This window comes from Patagioenas fasciata, chromosome 1 (assembly GCF_037038585.1).
Source record: "Patagioenas fasciata isolate bPatFas1 chromosome 1, bPatFas1.hap1, whole genome shotgun sequence".
Lineage (NCBI taxonomy): Eukaryota > Metazoa > Chordata > Aves > Columbiformes > Columbidae > Patagioenas > Patagioenas fasciata.
Genome location: NC_092520.1, coordinates 114777722 through 114797377, shown reverse-complemented (window position 1 = coordinate 114797377; position 19656 = coordinate 114777722). Strand labels below are relative to the sequence as shown.

Sequence of the window (19656 nt, the reverse complement as noted above, 5' to 3'; positions counted from 1 at the left end):
ATTGCACAGGAATGTGTCCAGGTGGGTCTTGAATGTTTCCAGAGAAGGAGACTCCACAACTTCTCTGGGCAGCCTGTTCCAGGGCTCTGACACCCTCAGAGTAAAGAAGTTTCTCCTCATATTCAGATGGAACCACCTGTGCTTCAGCCTGTGCCCACTGCTCCTCATTCTATCATTGGGCACCACTGAAAGGCGTTTGGTCCCATCCTCTTGACACCCACCCTTGAGATATTTAGAAATACTGATGAGATTCCCTCTCAGCCTTTTCTTCCCTAGGCTGAACAATCATATTATGGGATGTTTGACCCTAATCCTCATAATAGTCTAGCTGATCAGCTTCCATGTGACCTTGTGGAGGAAGATAATTGTGTTTCACATATATATTTAGTTACAAAGGTATGTTTTTGAACAGCAGTTGTAACTGGGCTTTTAAATATCTACTTGTAAAGTGAAGAGAGGTTCTTGCAGCCAGCAAGTGTGAGGCTCTTGGCTTTAAGCAAGTCCTCTTTCAATATATATATAGCAAACACTAATTAGATTGTTTATTTTTGCTTTCAATTCAGTATACAGTTCAGAATGACATTTTTACCCTCTACATGCATGTGGTCAGCATTACCCTGTAACTGGTCACAATATTCCTTTTCCTGTTTTTTTGTTTTGTTTTCTTTTGAGCTTTACTGTAGAAAGGTTTCTTTGTAGAAATTTTTTGACGAAATATCCTAAGGGTTTAGGGATTTGTTTTGTTTTGTTTTTTCCAGGAACAGTGATGCACCATTTCTTCTTGTCCTGTCTTATCTTCATGTCCATACTGCTCTATATGCTTCAAAAAATTTCAGAGGAAAGAGCAAGCATGGTTTATATGGAGATGCAGTGGAGGAAATGGACTGGAGTGTAGGTATGTTACATGTACTTTTAACGTCAATGAAGGAAATCTATGGAAGACTTATATTCATGTCCACCAAATGCAGACTTTGGATGTCTGCGGTATATGTGACATACTTGTCCTTTATACTTCGGGGAAAGAAACAGTAGTTTAAAAGGCATAACAGTCTGACCTCTTATAATATCTGTTTTATGACTGAATTTATTATGTCCTGCAAATGCCTGCTCTCTTCTTTGACTATGAAGGCAGTCCATACAGTATGGATTTAGCAGAGATATGGACACCTTTACCATGGACATTTGATGGAGACTAATTGAATCCAACCCCATGAGCTTCTGAGTGCCATCTGGCTTCTGCAGGTTGTCCTCATAAAACAATATGTTAACTCAAAAAACAACTGCATGATACTGATATAAAAATATTTTCAAATAAAGTGACTACAATATGTGCTATTAGGAAAATTAATTTGCTATTTTTTTAGTGAGTTCTCTGAAATAGTGAAATCCCACAGGTGTGGTCCACTTCTATTCATGAAGAATAGCCAAACCAAACAATTTGCCCTTCAGAGCCTTCCATTATCTCTGAGGATGGGGACCAGTTGATCACTACATCTTTCAGCAGGACTCCCTTATCTCCAGATGTAGCGGAATGACACTCTGATTCCAGAGATAATCAACTGTGAAAACAGCTACCAGGTCATATTAGAAATTAATTGTATGGGAGAATAGCAGTATTAGGAGCTAAAGATGAACTTACATTCCTCCTTCGTGTATACCCTGAGTCAATTCTGTTCTCAGTACAGTTCAGTGCAAATTGGATTTCATCAAGAAAATGTTGCTTCCTTAGAAGTTGCTATAAACAGATATTCAGCTTTGTTGCATATGTATTTTTAAACTATGCACGCATGTGCAGTTAAACATAATGTGTATTCCTTTGCATATTTTGCTTTGTTGCAGAAGGTAGGGGGAAAAAGGCATCACAACACATTTAGTGATTCATAATTTATTTACTGTAGTATTGGCGAAAATGGAGAAAACTCTCGTGAGAAACTGCAATGCACGTAGTAGGAAGGGTTTTCAGTGAGGAAGGTAACTGGATTAAACAGTAAAAAAATGTTTTGTAAGCCAGGTTTTCTCACAAGAGAGTGTCTTTCATTCCAGCTATATTACACCCTGAATCTTTATCACTTCTGTCAATGGCCATCAACATTTTATCAACCAAATGCTTGCATTAGATAAAAGTATTAATGTGTCATCTTTTCTGCTTGCATCCACATTGTAGTGAGCTACTGAGCATTAGCTGGTCCTACCATCTGTGTCGGATTTTTATGATTTCTTTTTCTGTTTTGTGGTAGTTAGCTTATCGCAGCCTCGTTGCTGATGCCATTACATGTTGTTGCCGCCTCAGAAGTGTGGCTCCAGGGTTTGAACAACAAGTTGGGAACCAAGGCAGCTGACATGCTGCTAATTCAGGCTATTTAATGATGCAGAGGTGGTAACAGATTGAAAACACTACTCTCTTCCAGAACGACCACAGACTCTTGGGACATGTGTCAAATAAACTCTATAGGACAGAAACATATTATTAAAAAGCTTGGGACAAATCAGGGATACAAATTCAGCAGTGATAACATAGGATTTTTGAACAAAATCAGAAAGGGGATACAGGAGTTTCCGTGTATATTGTCCTTTACAATCCATTGCAGGAACATCGGGAACAGCAAAGCTACCTTATTCAGGAAACAGATCTTCATCTGTCATAAATCACTATTCAAGCATCAAATTTTGTTTCAGTTGAGGGTCTAATTACTTGGTTTCGCTTATGTCTTGTAAGATTTCTCTGATGACAGATTGCATATTTGCTCCAGGAGGTAGAAAATACGTTTAGTTCCTCTGCTTTCTCCTCCATTATTAGAATGATGAAAAAAAGTTATGGCTGACATTTCCAAAGGAGTCTGAAGCAATAATGTAGCTTTTGCCTTTTTTTTTTTTTTTTCAATTGAAGGGAGTACTTATTTCCATAACCTCCACTGAAAATGCCAGTCTTAATGCATCAGCTATGTCAGACAAAGTATTTATTTATTCGCTGTACTGCTGATGTCAATAACCAGCATTTTCTTGGAATACCTCTGAAGATGTTACAGTAGAAAAGTCAAGCAAAATTGTCTGGAAAATCTGAAAAATGAAAACTATAAGCTTTCCACAAAGGGAAGTTTTATCATTCGCTAGACAGAAATTAGTATTTTTGCATAAATGAATGTAACTTGAAAAAGCAATAAGAACAAAATAGCCCAGACATAACTATATGCTTCAAAACCTTCTAATTAAAGACAACACAAGCATACAAATAAAACAGTGTATAGAAAACCACATCATAGTACAACACTGGAAATGTTTGGCATCTGGCAGGAAAATAAACACCAGCTTCAACTCAGTTCTAAAAGAAACCTACAATGTGCTATCTGCTGAGTGGGAAATATTGCAGGGAAACATTGTGGATGATAAAAAAATAATAGAAGTTAGAAGTAGTAGAAGTTTGGGCTGTCAGATACCAGTGATGAAAAAGTTATATCAAGATTAGACCATGAAATGCAAATGAAATATTGTTCCTGATTTCAAGAATCAGTAAGAATGTGTTAGCTGCCATTTGCAAGAGGAAAAGCAACAAACTTCTAGTAGGACAGAGAAGTCCACTCAGAGTCCACTCAGACCGGGAATTCTAAATAAAAGACAATTCTCCATTTTCATTTGTTTAGTTATTGAGAATCAGTTGGACAATAATGGACAATAATTCAATTATAAGGCAATGTCCATGCTAGGAGGATAAAAAACCTATAAGACACATGAATAAAATACTCCTTTGAATATTTCTTGTTTGTATCTTGTTAAACCAACACTGAAGTGTATTATTACAGTCCATGTCAAAAATATGAAATACAAAGCATCTAGACAAGCTTTGGGAGCATGGATATGTACTTCTTTTGCACAGCAACGTGTCTGTAACAGAATTCAATGTTTAAAGCATTCACAGTTATAGTGTCACACGTGACATGCCTTAGAGAGTTATTCTCTGGCTAATAACGTTAATTTTCTTTCAATGTAAGCTAAGTACCTTATTAGTGCTATTAATTATAATTCATATGAGAGCAGATGAAATAATTTTACAGTCTAAAAATAGAAAAAGAAATTATGAATGAAAGAATGAATGAATGCATTACTATCCTTTTATTCCTTCATCTCTTCTTCTCTTCCTTCATTCCTGATTGAGCATGGGAAGAGAAATCGACATATTCAGAAATTGTTTTTGATGTAAATTGCATTACACTAATTTAATCCAAAACAGATCACTGCAAAGACTTTTGGAGCCCCCTGTAGACTTGCATGCAATGCATATGAAGGCACGCTAATTCAACACCACTTTTGCAAATGGCTGTTTATTGTTCTGTTAACAGTAGGAAAACTACATATCTGTTCTTGATCCATTGTGGAACAACCACATCTGAATGGCTTAAGTGTAAAATAGTCTCAGAAGTTGTAGTCTGGCACAAGCTTGGTAACTGAAGAGTGGGGGCCTTGTCTGGTTGCCTTTATTATGTGAATGCCCTGCAGGCTGAACAAAAAAACTTAACTACCTCTCTGCCATGATCTTTTGACCTGCCTTTAGATCAAGTTATCCCAAGAAAATATTACTTTCATTGGATTATCGTAAATTAGAAGAAAATAAATGGAAATTCCCAGTGCATCTTACAGGTAGCTTCTGAGAAATCTTAAAAGGTTTGTTAGACTTACGTATGAAGAGATTAGCTCTGTATCTTCCCAGTGCAATAGGGATATGGAGCTACTGGATAGTGTCCAGCAAATGGTCATGAGGATGATTAAAGGACTGAAGCACCACTCCTATGAGAAAAGGCTGAGACAGATGGGACTAGAGCTCTGTTCATTATGGAGCAGGCTGAGAGAGGATGTTATTAATGTATGTAAATACCTGAAGAGAAGATGCAAAGAGGATGAGGCCAGGCTCTTCTCATTGGTGTCCAGTGACAGGACCAGAGGCAGTGGGCATAAACCGAAAGACAGGAGGTTCCCTCCAAACATCAGGAAAAATTTTTATTCTGAGGGTGACCGAGCACTGGCAGAGGTTGCCCAGGAAAGTGGTAGAGTCTTCCTTCTTGGAGATATTCAAAAGACATGTGCACATGGTCATGGGCTCCAAGTGGCTCTGCTTGAGCAGGGGGAGTTGGATAAGGTGACCTCCAGAGGTCTCTTCCAACCTCAACCATTCTTTGATCCTGTGAAATGCTGAAGAAAATAATAAAGTTATTCACCAAAGTCAGGTCATATTTTGAAACAAAATCAGATATAACCTTTAAAAATCAGTCTAGAAGCAAGAAGCAAGATATTCTCATGATACTCTCCTCCAATGAAGTATACTTCATTGAGAAAGGCCAGGTAGCGTACAATCCAGCAGGACTAACTAAAAATTAGACCACTTTTTACGCTGTTTTTCTTTGCTTCGGCTGTTATCATGATTAAGAATTGTCTATAAACCCGTATCTTCACATGCATTTTCAAAGAGGAAGGGAAGAGCGAAAGTTCCCCCGGGTCAACTCCAGACCTTTGTGGAATCACATAGTTTACTTGTTCCATAATTAGATTTCCCAGTGTTGTAAAATAGATTATGTCAACACATATATGCAAGATTATGCTGTGGCTCTAATTTCTATAGTGCCTAAATGTGAGATGATAAAAACTAAATGTTTATATTCCTCTTATCGGATGAATGTCTGCATGTTTAAATAGATAACATGGAATGTATGTGTGTTGATCATGTCCTCTACTTTTAACTTTCATTCAACTCTGGAGTGATGTGAATCAAGAATCTAGGTGGAAAACTTTCAAATTTAATATAAACCATTTTCATTGACCCCTGTGCCTTTTTATCTGTTTTATGAATAGATGTGCCACTGCTTTAGCAATAGATGAAAATAATGTTTTCAGAAAGAAAACGAAAGCTGCCTTTTGGAAAATTGTAGAATATTTAGGAGCTAGAAAACTGGAATATGCCCACAAGACTTTTAGTAAAATTCTGTGAAGGTGTGATACTCTAAAGCATTCACAAAACAAAAAGAAGTGTCTAAATGTTACAGCCAAAGAATTCTTGATGTTCTGAAGTATGTTAAATTCCCCCAGTTTTTAACTTTTTATATACCTTCATAATAACATCTGTCTTCTGTTTCTTAGTAAAAGCATATTTTTTCTCATTTTAAAATAATTAGTTTAAACTTACAAGCCTATGAGCTCTTAAACTTGACTTATTACTTTTAATTAAAAAGTAATTAAAATATTAATATTTATTTCAAGTTATTTTGCCCTTAGATTGTATTCCTAGACTTTTTTCTTCATTCTTGACATTCTTTCCTGTATTAAGCAGTAACTTTTCTTCTTCTGGAATACAGCATGGTGAAATTTATGTCATTTCTTTTACATAGTATTGTTAGTAGCTATTGTTGTGAATTCTTACATCTTTATTTGACTTTACAGTGTTTGTATGCTTTCAACATCTATTTAGAATCCTACTCTATTAGAATCAATCCAAAAATGTACTACGAATCTTCTAAGAATTCTGAGTTATGGTAAAAATCAAAATGTTCATTAATAATATGAAAGGAAAAAAAAAATCCTGTTGCTTTGAGAAAAAAATGGATGAGCTATCCTATCTTTTTTCCAGAAAAAAATCTGCTATGCAGAGATAAAGCTAATTTACCGTGGCTTTTCACCTGATGTAGTCATTTTTAACTGTACAAAGTCAATTTAAAAGATAAGCAAAGCAGAATGATGCCACATTATTGGAAGTGGTAGATAATCAGGCTCAGATTGTTTTATCCAGCTATTATGAATATGACATAAACTTAGCAGAGCCTGAAAACTTAGAGATGGAACTAAAAATCTGCAGAGTGATGCCTGATGCTAATGGTGCATTCCATGACCTTGCTTTCCGGAATTTATGCTGGTATATGTCTCAAGTCTAAAAGGTTGATTTTCAAGCTGTTTTTGTTATCATGAACGATGCTCAGCCAGCATCTCTAAGGAAGAAGCTTTTCAGCCAATACAGGTACTCTGTGACTAGAACAGCGTTTTCCTACCTTGTTCTGCCATCCTGCTCTTACAGTAACATTAAGAGACTTTTTCTTCAGCTAAGACAGTAGTTAAGCTCTTGAAGCACATTCATTTTTTATGTCAGATCTGGGAAAATTGTCAATAAGGGTGCAGATTAAAGACATTTGTGGTTCTGCCTTTTATGGTGTGGATGCTGTCCAGTTACAATCTGGGCTAAAACCCAAACTCATTTCATATGTCACTAAGCAGCAATGACTTTCAGTCACTACTGAACAGCACTGAATCTAAGAGGTGACTAAATGATGAAAGACTCCCATTTCCACCATGATAAGCCTCCTGAGCTACCTAAATCCTCTTTAAGTACAGTTTCCTTTTTCTATATTACGTCTTTGTACACAGCAAAGCTCCTTCTTAGAACATTATTTACAAGATTACAAAGCACATCTTAAGCAGCCATTCCTATGGTATTTTTTAATCAGTCACATTTAAGTAATCTCTTAGTAATGCATGCTCCATGATGGAAAACTTCAGTGTAATGCACCTTGTGGTAGCAGTGCTGTGTTGTTCAAAACTTGCTGCCAGCTACTAAACAGATTTCATTTGCATCTAATATTGCAGTAGTTAAATTGTCAGCACAGCATGTGTTAGTGCATTGTGCATTTACTTTACAAAAATGTAATCATATAACTTTCAAAATTTTAAAGGCTTTCTATTAGTTATCAACCTTTGAAAATACAAAAACAGCGAAATTACATCCAACATTGTGATCAAAGTACTCTAATCAGTGAAAAAAATAGCATTGCTCTTGAGACAAGCTAATTTCCATTAGTAGGAGAAAGCTCAAAGCTTGTTTTAGGTAAGCTAGAGATAAGGGAATCCCAACAACTCTCAAAGCCATGAGGATAGGAAGTTCTGTAATGAAATGTGCTACCAACCTTTTGTCTTATCTTTGCCCCTAGAGTTTAATTTAACGTATAAATGGTATGGTTGCATTTTGTTTCTTACTTAAGGAGGGTGGGCAAAGTCATTATCAGTGAGATTAAGAACACAGTGAAGATTTAAGCCAAAATTGACCCGCAGGAATACAGTGATCTCTACGTATACTTGGATTAAGATTGCAATGAGGAAAATGAATGCGACTTTATCCAAATTATATATAATCTCCAAAATACAGACTGGGAAAGCAGTTTAAAGGAAGCTACTAAAGATTTTGCTCGTGGAATGCCTCTGCATAGCAACCTTTTTAGCACAGGTACTGTGAAGCTGTCAAGAGGAATTCCATTCACCCTGTCGCAAGGATATTCTACAAGAACTTAGTAAGTCAGTCTCCCAGAGCAAGGGATCACGGTGGCAGAGAGAGAGAAATGATTTATACCTCCCTTTGCTAACTTTGACAAAGGTGTCCCTGTTGTGAACCTGAAGCTTTCAGTAATGGCTTATGAACATGATTTTGCCATCATTTTACTTCAACACTTGGACACTGAAAGCAATATCTGTCTAGGTATTTACAGAGCTTGTAATCGTGGTTTTAATAAAAGATGCAACTGAGCTGGTAATTGGAGGATGTTGCTGGTAGAAGTTACATCTCTATGAAAGAAGCCTAAACGTGAAACCAAGGGGAGAAGAAACTAAAGATGTCAAGGATGTTTAATCTGGGCATTTAAACCTTTCCACCCACACCCCTTCCTTGTACCTTCGGATAGTTTTGTGGTGGATTCCCCAGTACCTGAATATAACTGATACAGTCCTCGAATAATTATGCATTCATACAAACACTCAGAAGGCACAAGTGAACGTTGTAAGGCTATGAAGTCAAGTACTCAAAGGTAGGAAAAATCGATTTTCCTGTGCTCGTCTCTTATGGTACAATTTTTAAACATATGTCTACATGTCATTTCTTTTCCCCTTGGAACCCTGTCTCCTTATCACAGTGTGCCTTCTTAATGAGCAACTACTCAACAGTAGGTGTATTCCTCATTGTTAAATATTAATTCTTGTGTTTTATTTAGCATGCACTATTGAACTTCTGTTTTGAAGATTTCTTTGACATCTCTCATCTTTTCTGTGGCATTGCTTTGCTAGAGTATGTAACGGCTTCACAAATACGCATGTTCACAAAGTCTTTGTAAGATAGGGGGATCTCATTAACCTGTTTCCCAGAAGAAAAGCTGAGGCACAAAGATGATGTTCAGATTTACCTACTGAGGTATAGGGTATATCTTTGCCTACAATCACCTACTAATTCAACTCTGGATCTGTAGTAAAGCATTAGGACTTCAATCTAACTGGCATGGGAACTGGAAAGAGGGGGAAGCAAGCCATTTAACCTTCCAGGTGGTGATCCCTGTTGGATGTGGGAAATGGTTGGAATGTGCTTCTGGACTCAGGAACTCAGGTTTTCTTCTCGTCGTGGGGATTAAGTGTTAGATTTTAAGGATAATTAAATATCTTCACAAACATATGAACTATGATGATATAAACAGTTTCTTTGATGATTCAGGAAATGTCTTCCAGCTTTTTGTCTTTTATTCGTAGCTGGCTGCATCTCATTAGCTGTAGAAAAAAACCCCGAAACTGGCCATGTGCATTTCACTCTTAGTGATAACACTGAGAATCCTGGAGGTTCTTTTAAAATCATCCCTACTGTTTCTTGGAGAGAGACATGAAACTCTTTCATACTTCTTTTGAAATGTATCTTAATTATTTTAAAACCATATTGTTAAAAATAGAGGGGAACTCATTCTCAGTGGAAACAATAATCAAACAATAAAGCTTATGACAATATTGATTCTGTGTAAACTATTGAAACTGGTTTCAATTAGTGAATTGCCATTTCAAACTGATGAATCACAAGGCTCAAATTCCAGGTAGTAATAAGCTCTTATTGATGAGGTTGATAGAACTGATTTTTATTGACTATGGCTTTTTTTTGTTTAAATGGTACATCTGACTGCTAAAGCAACCACACTTTATGATTGGCAGGCTGGTAATGCCACCAAAGATAATTATTTTTCTAGAAACCAGTTGCGTATTTTGCATCACAGAAAGCTTTTTGTCACTTTCTGTATAATAATGCAATATAATAATGAGATAAATAATGAAATTTTTAAGGTTAGGGAAAGCAGTAGAGTAATTATGCTGTGACTAGTTAAAGGCAGAATGATAAATTGATACCTTTACTCTTTTCTAGCTTTTTCTCTCACTGTTTGATTGTAAAATAAGGAATTATGGTTCAATTTAGGGTGCTGTTTAAGAAAATCTGATACTGAATCTTTATTATGCTTTCCTACCTGTTGTTTTTTAATGTTATTGTTTGGACTGTTTTGTTTGTTTTTCCTCTCAGATTTCATTTATTGTACTGAGGGTATTTTTCACTATTTTGAGTGCTTTATTTTCTTTTTGCTTTCTCTTTTGGCTTAGTTCTTTTATTCTGTATACACACTTTAAATCATTCCTTCTCCCTACCCACCCGTGGAAGTTTCTTTATAACACTTCCTCACAAAGATCATGTTGTAGTAACCCTGAGAACACCCAACAGATTTTATGTTACAGTAGAAAGCTCAATATCCAAAGGAACAACTGACCCCCAAGGGCTGAACTGCATGCTTGAGATGATGAAAGAGAGACTCCAGGATAATCAAATCCCTATCTTACACCAGCACAAAATTGTATTCAGCAGCTTCAGTGGATCTTTCATTTTACTGCTACCACAAGAGGGAAGGCAGAGCACCATTCCCTCCCTTTCCTCTTTTTTCCTAACCAGCTTCAGGGAAAGCAGAAGAGGAGAAAGAGGAGAAGCATCTTCCATTTTCAGCAAGCGCCTTTTTAGCAAACTACTAGATGGACTCATCTATAACATCACACTTAGTTTGCCTAAAATGATATGTGATTAACTTGGCCCTTAAGTACTACAGTTTACATGGTTTTAAAGTACTCCTGCCATTTCTGTGTTATGAGGATAAAGGATTTAGGTTCTTCAGGCTCTTGTATTTTAGTGGATGAAAAATTTGTGGGTCAGAAATTGCTTTTACTTCAATTTCTGAATCAGACTGAATTTAAAAACAAAGCAGGCGAACAAGAAATAATACAAATGTAGATGTGCTTTAGTCTTAAAGAAGTCAATTGCCTGGATCAGAAAAGGATTATGAACTTTGTCTTCCTACAAACCCAAAGATGACTTAATGCCAGATGTTTGAAATAAATGAGACACACAGTAGATCTCAACATTTCTAGCAAAGTCATGGATGATACAATTTTTGGCAGTGTGAAAGGTAGAGCTGTGTGCATAGTATATGACTGTGTGAAAGGTATCAAAGTACTTCTAATGCAGAGTACACTTGATTTTGGCACCACAAAACAGCAGAGCACGCATTAAGCAAGTAATAAATAAGTTTTTTTCTTTATTTACAATTCAAACAGATGCAGTTTTTCTGTTCAATTTGGTGCATGGAAAATTGGACATGACCCAGCAATGTACGCTTGCACCCTGAAAGCCAATCGTGCCCTGGGCTGCATCAAAAGAAGGGTGACCAGCAGGTTGAGGGAGGTGATTTGTCACTCTCTACTCCACCCTGGTGAGGCCTCACCTGGAGTACCACGTCCAGCTCTGTGGTCCCCAGTACAGGAAGGGCATGGACCTTCTCAAGTGGGTCCACAGGAGGGGCATGAAAATTATCGGAGGGCTGGAACACCTCTCCTTTGAAGAAAGGCTGAGAGAGTTGGCATTATTCAGCCTGGAGAAGAGAAGGCTCTGGGGAAAACCTTATTGTGGCCTTTCAGTATATAAAGGGGGCTCATAAGAAAGAGAGAGAGACTTGTTACCAGGGCCTGTATTGACAGGACAAATGACAATAATTTTAAACAGCAAGAGGATAGGTTTAGATTGGACATTAGGAAGAAATTGTTTACAATGAAGGTGGTGAGACACTGGACCAGATTTCTCAGAGTTCTGCATGCCCGGTTGTTGGCAGTGTTCAAGGCAAAGTTAGACGGTGCTCTGAGCAACCTGATCTAGTGACAGATGTTCCTCCCCATGGCAGGGGGGTTGGACTAGACAATCTTGAAGGTCCCTTCCAACCCAAACCATTCTTTAATTCTATGATCTTTATAAAGTCATCGCTTCATACACAAATTTCAGAAACATTTAGTAATGGGTTAAGTCAGAAAGTACAAAAGAGCTGTTGCGTTACATTTTTTCAGATGATCATTTTGTAAAATTCTGGTACTCCTTAGGTCTGAAGTTTGGAAATATGAAGTTAGAATTTCTTTTGTCAGCTAAAGAAGTCTGTGGTTCAATTTCTTCCTGAAAAATCGGATCAATAAGAAACCTTTAATGAATGTATTCAAAAGTTTGCTGTGTGTGTTACATAGTAAATAGCATTTTCCTTAAAACAGAAACAAGGGGTAAAAAAAAAATACAATGCCTTGAGAATATCAGAAGATTTGACAACTGATGTTTGAAAACCATTCTGTTTATAAAACTGTTTTGTACATAATTGAGCTACTTCAGTGGCAGCCAGGAAATTGATTTTAACAAAATGTTTGTGGTAGGTCTGTTACCATCTCTGAAGATGAGACTTCTTTCCCTTTTGGTAGATTTTTCTCTTTCCCTAGATGTCAGAAGAGATCTTGGCCCATCTGGTAGTATACATATAGAAATATGGTTCTGATACGGTGGTCCAAAACCAGAGCCTTAGTGCCAAGTTCCTCTCTTGCGTATTGATATGAACAGTCCTACTGACCTAAGTAATCAGGATAATGTTAATGTATTTCCATATCTGTGATACTAGTTTTATCTTCCTTTAAATAACTTTTTGCCTTCCTGATGGGAGATACACTTTCATCTAAGAGTCAAATTTGTTTTATTTGTCTTTTTTTTTTTTTTGTCAGCTCCTCATATGCCACAGGCAGACTTTTTTTTTTTTTTCCCTTGGCTAGTTCTTCCCAATGCATTGTCACAGGAGATCACACTGTGTTTTTTCTCTCTATTTGGCTGCATTTCATTACTTGGAATCTCCTACAATGATCAGTCCCTAATGATAATAGCCTATTGGAACATCATTATTTAAGCAGTTCTGGAAAGACTAGGTTTTAACAAGGAGGAACAAAAGTGTCATATAACTGAGATAAAAAGGGTAATATAAATTTGACATACTTTAATATTACACCTCCTTTTGGAAGCTCTCTCTTTTTAGATGAGCTAACAGAAATTTTTTATTTAATTTAAACTTTCCTTTTATATATAAACATTTCTCAGTTCCATGCAAATCATGTATTAGTTATTCTTCCCTAAGAGTTGAAGAAGGAGTCTTCCTAAATCCAAAGAGAAAGTAGCAAAATGGAAGTGTTTATAGCTGGCAGATACCCAAGTAATTTTTTAAAAATATACTTTTTTTAGCGTTTTGGTTGGAAAGCGATTCCTCAACTAAGAAAGATGATAGATAACCTGGTAAATGTCTTCTTTTTAACCATGCTGACATAGGTCTTCTGTTTGCATAGGATGATATAACTATACTGAAGTCAGTAGAACTGAACTGACTTGAAGTCAACAACTGTATGAAAAGGTTGTGATTCTTAAAAAAAAAATGGCATCACAACCTTAAAAAAATCTGTATTTTCTGTTTATTTATTTTTAATTAAAACGAAAAATATGTTTTTAAAAGTGAAAACGTAATAGAATTGTATACTTAATTTCAAAGTTTAACCATAATGTCAGAAAGATAGTAGATAAATGGTTCACATTTCTAATATGTTCAAGACAGTGCTATGTGGCTAGCAATAGCTGGCAAAGCATAGGAGGAAAGCAGAGGTGGCTGCCAAAAGCTTGCAGGCAGGGAGCAACACCATACGAGTGTCAAATGCCCATTAGCAGGAAAGTAGAGGGAAAACCAAAGCCAAAGGTGAGGATGATGTCTGTGCAACTGACAGTGGGCTGAAATGCCTCATCTTTCTCAATTCCTGACTGTGATCTGAGTTTCCAACATTGAGAACAGAGTGAAATGTAATGTAAGTTCCTTTGCATCCACCACAGCACATCATACAGGACAAAGTCTGAGCATCTTAGCATGCTGTTATGGGCAAAGTGCTGCTATGGTGGCTTTTTTCTAGTATTACATTAACAAGGCACAAAATTGGCAGTTGTTCTTTAAAAAATTCCCTAAAACATTTATATGGGTCATATCTTAAATATTCTTGACAACTTAGAGCTGAGGTAGTCAAGCCCCATATCCCAGATTTCTCAGCCTATTCACATTTCAACTCTTGTGTGATTCTGCTGCAGTTCATCAAACAGTTGTTGCAATAACCCCCAGGTGCTTCTCATAAGAAGTAGATGGCTGACTTAAAGAGAGCTTTGAGGACTTTCTTGGCAAAAAAATACCAGAGAATAACATCACATTTGTCTCTCAGAATGTAAACTGGTTTTCTGATGTTACAGTTAATTATTTCCCTTGTTCTATATTAAGATTTATTATTTTTTTTTTTAAGTAGGAGGCACTGGTATAATAAACACACTATCAGGAAATGTATGCAAATGTTCTATCCTACTCTTGTCATATTTAATTGTTGAATCTTGAAAATGATACAGTTGCTGAGTATAGCTAGACATGCATTTCCAGCACCTTCGAGACCAGAAATCTTTTTATTTTTGTGTACTTCTCTGTGCATGTGATACTGAAACACCAGCCTTTTACAGAACTATTAATGTGAAATGTGGAGATTTCAAACCTTTTCTCTTCAAGGATATCTGTCTATATACAGCTTCCGTAGATTTGATGTTATAGGCTCAGAAAGAACTAGTCCATTAAAAAATATGTTAATAGGGAAGGACTAAACCTATACTTGTTTCTGTATCCATAGGAATAGTGCTATTCCCATAAGAAAGAAATGTGCTGGTTGAGACCTTCCAGTGGTTATTTGCCATCTGTGCTTTGGGGAGTTTACCTTGGCGATAACTTCTCTCTTGCCCAAATACTATCTATTTACAGTTAGATTATTTTATTCCTTGTATCTATGTTAATATTTCAGCTGATCTGTGGCATTGGTATGATCCTTCCTCATCTCAAATTTAGCCTTCAGATTTATTCTAAAAACTCATCTCACTCTGATCCTTGTATGCAAAGCAGAGCCCTTCCAGAAATCTGTCCTGCCTTCACACAGGGAAGTCTCATAGGTCCATTTTTGTAACTTCCCATTTCAAACCAAATGACACATAGCATTCATATTGTTGAACCTCTGTAAACTCATATTAATAGCTATATTAGTAATTTCACATCACATATTTTCTTTATTCATGAGTAAGAATTGCGCAGCAAAGAAATGGGCCTGATAATCTCAGGGTCCTCCATGATCTCATGCCCCCATCATGTCTTGGTGACATCAAATACATCTTGGCCTATGCAGAGACCTCAAGTATTTCCAAACCAGTTTAAAGTGAGTGTGACATATTTGTCTTTCCAGGCCTCAGACCAGAAAAAGGAATGTTTTTGTTTTTGTTGTTGTTGTAAACATCTGCTGTGCTACTGAATAGTACTCTGAAACTTCAATAAAAGCACTTTCCAAATAGGGTAGGAGTGTTTTTTCAAGAGCACTCAGATGAATTAAAGAATCAAAGTCCCATTTCATAAGCTAGTGAGCAATCTTCTGAGCTAGTCATCTATGATCAATGAGGATGACCTGAAAAATTCTTTGCTTTCCCTTCTGAAAGGATCCTCTGGAATTTAAATCAGCATAGATACTGTCATAGCAAATACACATACATACCAGGAAAAAATAAAAAAGTGTATAATAATTTGGGAAAATAGCTGCATCATAAATAAACATTTGTGGCCTTCAATTTATTTTTTGCTTTTACTAAGTTCAGAATGTCATCTAGAGAAGACAGATTGGAGTTTATGTTCGTTAGTGGAAAATTCCCTTGAGCACAATTTTCACAGTCAGGTTTGCTTTCTTGTTGGTATAAACATTCCTGTACAGAGATTCATTCACAGCTAGCATGGTTTGGAGCTGGTGATTGCACAGTAGGCTTACTTAGGCACAAAAGTCACCAAGTTGCCCAAAAGCAATTAGAGAAGTAGGTGAATTAGCAAGTGTGCATGGTGATGGTCATGTCAAGGGGGAAAAAAAGGCACCTTGTTCTTTTGGGGTGAGTGAATGCACAGCTACTTTCATGTAAGGTTAGATCATGAGGAATATTAATTTGATCTTGATAAAACTCCTCCTAACTTTATGGTATATATTTTGTAGAAAATGTTTAAAACCCACTCCGAAATTCAACAACGATTAAAAAGTTTGGCTGTCGAAAGACAACAAATGCTTAAGCTCTAGTATCAACCAATTTTATTACACTTCCAATTTTATTTAATAACAGTTATAAAAAAGAAACAAGCACACTGACAAATATTTGATTTTTTTCAGAAAAGTGCAGAAGTGCAGAAATGTGGGGTTGAATTACTTGCCCTGTTTTAAATTCTTCATAATTACCACAGTATCACAGTATCACAGTATGTTTGGGATTGGAAGGGACCTCAAAAGATCATCTAGTCCAATTCCCCTGCTGGAGCAGGAACGCCTAGGTGAGGTCGCACAGGAATGTGTCCAGGCGGGCTTTGAATGTCTCCAGGGAAGGAGACTCCACAACCTCCCTGGGCAGCCTGTTCCAGTGCTCTGTTACCCTCACTGAGAAGAAGTTCTTTCTCAAATTTAAGTGGAACCTCTTGTGTTCCAGCTTGATCCCATTGCCCCTTGTCCTATCATTGTTTGCCACTGAGAAGAGCCTGGCTCCATCCTCGTGGCACTCACCCTTTATATATTTATAAACATTAATAAAGTCACCCCTCAGTCTCCTCTTCTCCAAACTAAAGAGCCCCAGCTCCCTCAGCCTTTCTTCATAAGGGAGATGCTCCACTCCCTGAATCATCTTTGTTGCCCTACGCTGGACCCTCTCCAGCAGTTCCCTGTCCTTCTTGAACTGAGGGGCCCAGAACTGGACACAATATTCCAGATGGGGTCTCACCAGGGTGGAGTAGAGGGGAAGGAGGACCTCTCTCGATCTACTGACCACCCCCCTTCTAATACACCCAAGGATGCCATTAGCCTTCCTGGCCACAAGGGCACAGTGCTGGCTCATGGTCATCCTGTTGTCCACCAGGACCCCCAGGTCCCTTTCCCCTACACTGCTCTCTAATAGGTCATTCCCCAACCTATACTGGAACTTGGGATTGTTCCTGCCCAGATGCAGGACTCTACACTTTCCCTTGTTAAATTCCATCAGGTTATCCCCCGCCCAACTCTCCAGCCTGTCCAGGTCCCGCTGGATGGCAGCACAGCCTTCTGGCGTGTCAGCCACTCCTCCCAGCTTAGTGTCATCAGCAAACTTGCTGATGGTACACTCAATTCCCTCGTCTAAATCATTAATGAATATATTGAATAATATTGGCTCCAGTACTGACCCCTGAGGCACTCCACTAGATACTGGCCTCCAACTGGACTCCGCACCATTGACCACCACTCTCTGGCTTCTCTCTTTAAGCCAGTTTGCAACCGACCTCACTACACTATTGTCTAGACCACACCTCCTCAATTTAGCTGTGAGGATGCTGTGAGGGACTGTGTCAAAGGCTTTACTGAAGTCAAGGTAGACCACATCCACCGCTCTGCCATCATCCATCCACCTTGTTACATTCTCATAAAAGGCTATGAGGTTGGTCAAGCATGACTTACCCTTGGTAAAGCCGTGCTGACTGCCCCTAATGACCCTCTTATCCCTGATGTGCCTTGAGATGACACCAAGGATAAGCTGTTCCATTACTTTCCCAGGGACAGAGGTGAGGCTGACCGGTCTATAATTACCCGGGTCCTCCTTCTTGCCCTTTTTAAAGACTGGAGTGACATTTGCTTTCCTCCAATCCTCAGGCACCTCTCCCGTTTCCCAAGACTTGGCAAAAATGATGGATAGCGGTCTAGCAATGACTTCAGCCAGCTCCCTCAGCACCCGCGGATGCATCCCATCTGGACCCATGGATTTATGGACGTCCAGACTATTTAATTGTTCCCTAACCCAGTCCTCATCGACTAAAGCAAACTCCTCCATTAACCTGGCTTCATCCGGGGTCTCAGGGGTACAGGGTTCCCCAGGACAGCCTCCAGCGGAGTAGACAGAGACAAAGAAGGCATTCAGCAATTCTGCCTTCTCTGTGTCTTCTGCCACCAGGGCACCCACCTCATTCATCAGTGGGCCTACATTGCCTCTGGTATTAGTTTTATCTTTGTACTTTAATCTGGCAAAATGTTGGCATCATGCATTTGGATCTAAGAGCATATACCTATGTAGTTTCAGAGTCTGACATTAATACATTTATACCTTTGAAGACATAGCAAAGAGTTTCTTTTATCACTTCCCAATTATTGAATCAACCACCATCAGCATATATTGGAATAATCAAATGGCTGAAGCCTTAACTTCACCTGACAGTCTAATTAAAAAGTCAACAGTATCTTTTGGTTGTCATTACAGTTTTCCTAGGTCCTACCTAAAGAAATCCTTTCCAAAATTTGAAAGAAAACATGGGAGACCTCAAAGTGGGGAACTAGACAGTTTCTTTTGCAATTTGTATCTCAGTTGTATGTGTGAAATGGCATCTTCTTCTCAAATGTGTGCAGAATTAAGATGCAAATTTACCCAAAAAGTTATCACAGCTGTCATGCAAAATGAAAATGCAATGGACCCTCCTAAAATTGCATGACCATCTCTCATATTTTAGCATTTTAAGCAGGCTAAAAATTAAGATTTACATTAGAAATGCATAACTTTATGTTCAACAGATGTAAGGTCTAAAAGAGAATTTCAAACAATGCATTTATTAGATTATTTAAATACTAATAAGGAGATAGCCATGGAATAGTTATACTTTTGACCTTTAGTGCTCCGTCATAAGCGTTGTAGAAACAATGTAGATCTGAAAACCTTACCATCCTGCGTTGTCTATATTGCACCTGTTCATACGGGTCTTTAGAACTTTCATAACCACATCTTAACTATGCTTTATCATCCATGTATATTTATCTATATATGTAGAATATCAGTCCAACTTTCATGTTTACAAAGTAGTTTGAACCCTATATGAATAAGAAAAATAAGAGATGTGGTACTCATCTCTAGGAAAAATTTTCTTATGCATAATTATAAGTCAAAATTTGGTTCATTTATTCATAGCTGCTAAGCAGTGCATACTTAATCTGCTGTGCACGATGCTGAAAATTTATCCTGAGGGTCTGAAAGACACATTATACTTATAAGACTGTATAAACAGTCACAAGCCAATTACAAGTTCAAAATTACATGGCAATCCACACCCAAGCAGAAAGCAAATTCACACTGATAGTTCAGCTGACCCCACACCAAAATCACTTTGCCTTTTTTTTTTTTTTTAATTGAAGACTGTCTTTCTGCAAGCCCTTACACTAATTTTACTTGTCTCATCCTGAGTCTAGCGGAATCCGACAGAAAAGTGTTCGATGTTCTGCAGACTATCTGAACCTAACAACTACTGATTTGAATGGTAATCGTACGTAGTTAAATCTGGAGCAATTGCCTCACCTTACCTCATTGTGGAAAGAATTCAGAATTTTGGGGGCCAAATTCATTCATCTTAAGATAGG

General features: G+C 37.6%; 1 protein-coding gene across 18 annotated transcripts in view; it reads left to right on the top strand.

The window, feature by feature from the left end:
* STS (steroid sulfatase) overlaps positions 1–19656 on the top strand; it is a 111099-nt gene that overhangs the window by 41749 nt on the left and 49694 nt on the right. For all 18 annotated transcript variants that reach the window (XM_071813130.1, XM_071813093.1, XM_071813082.1 and 15 more), the window contains one exon: positions 759–895. In XM_071813130.1, the coding sequence (XP_071669231.1) occupies positions 759–895 (137 nt within the window). The remainder of the gene's footprint in view (positions 1–758; positions 896–19656) is intronic.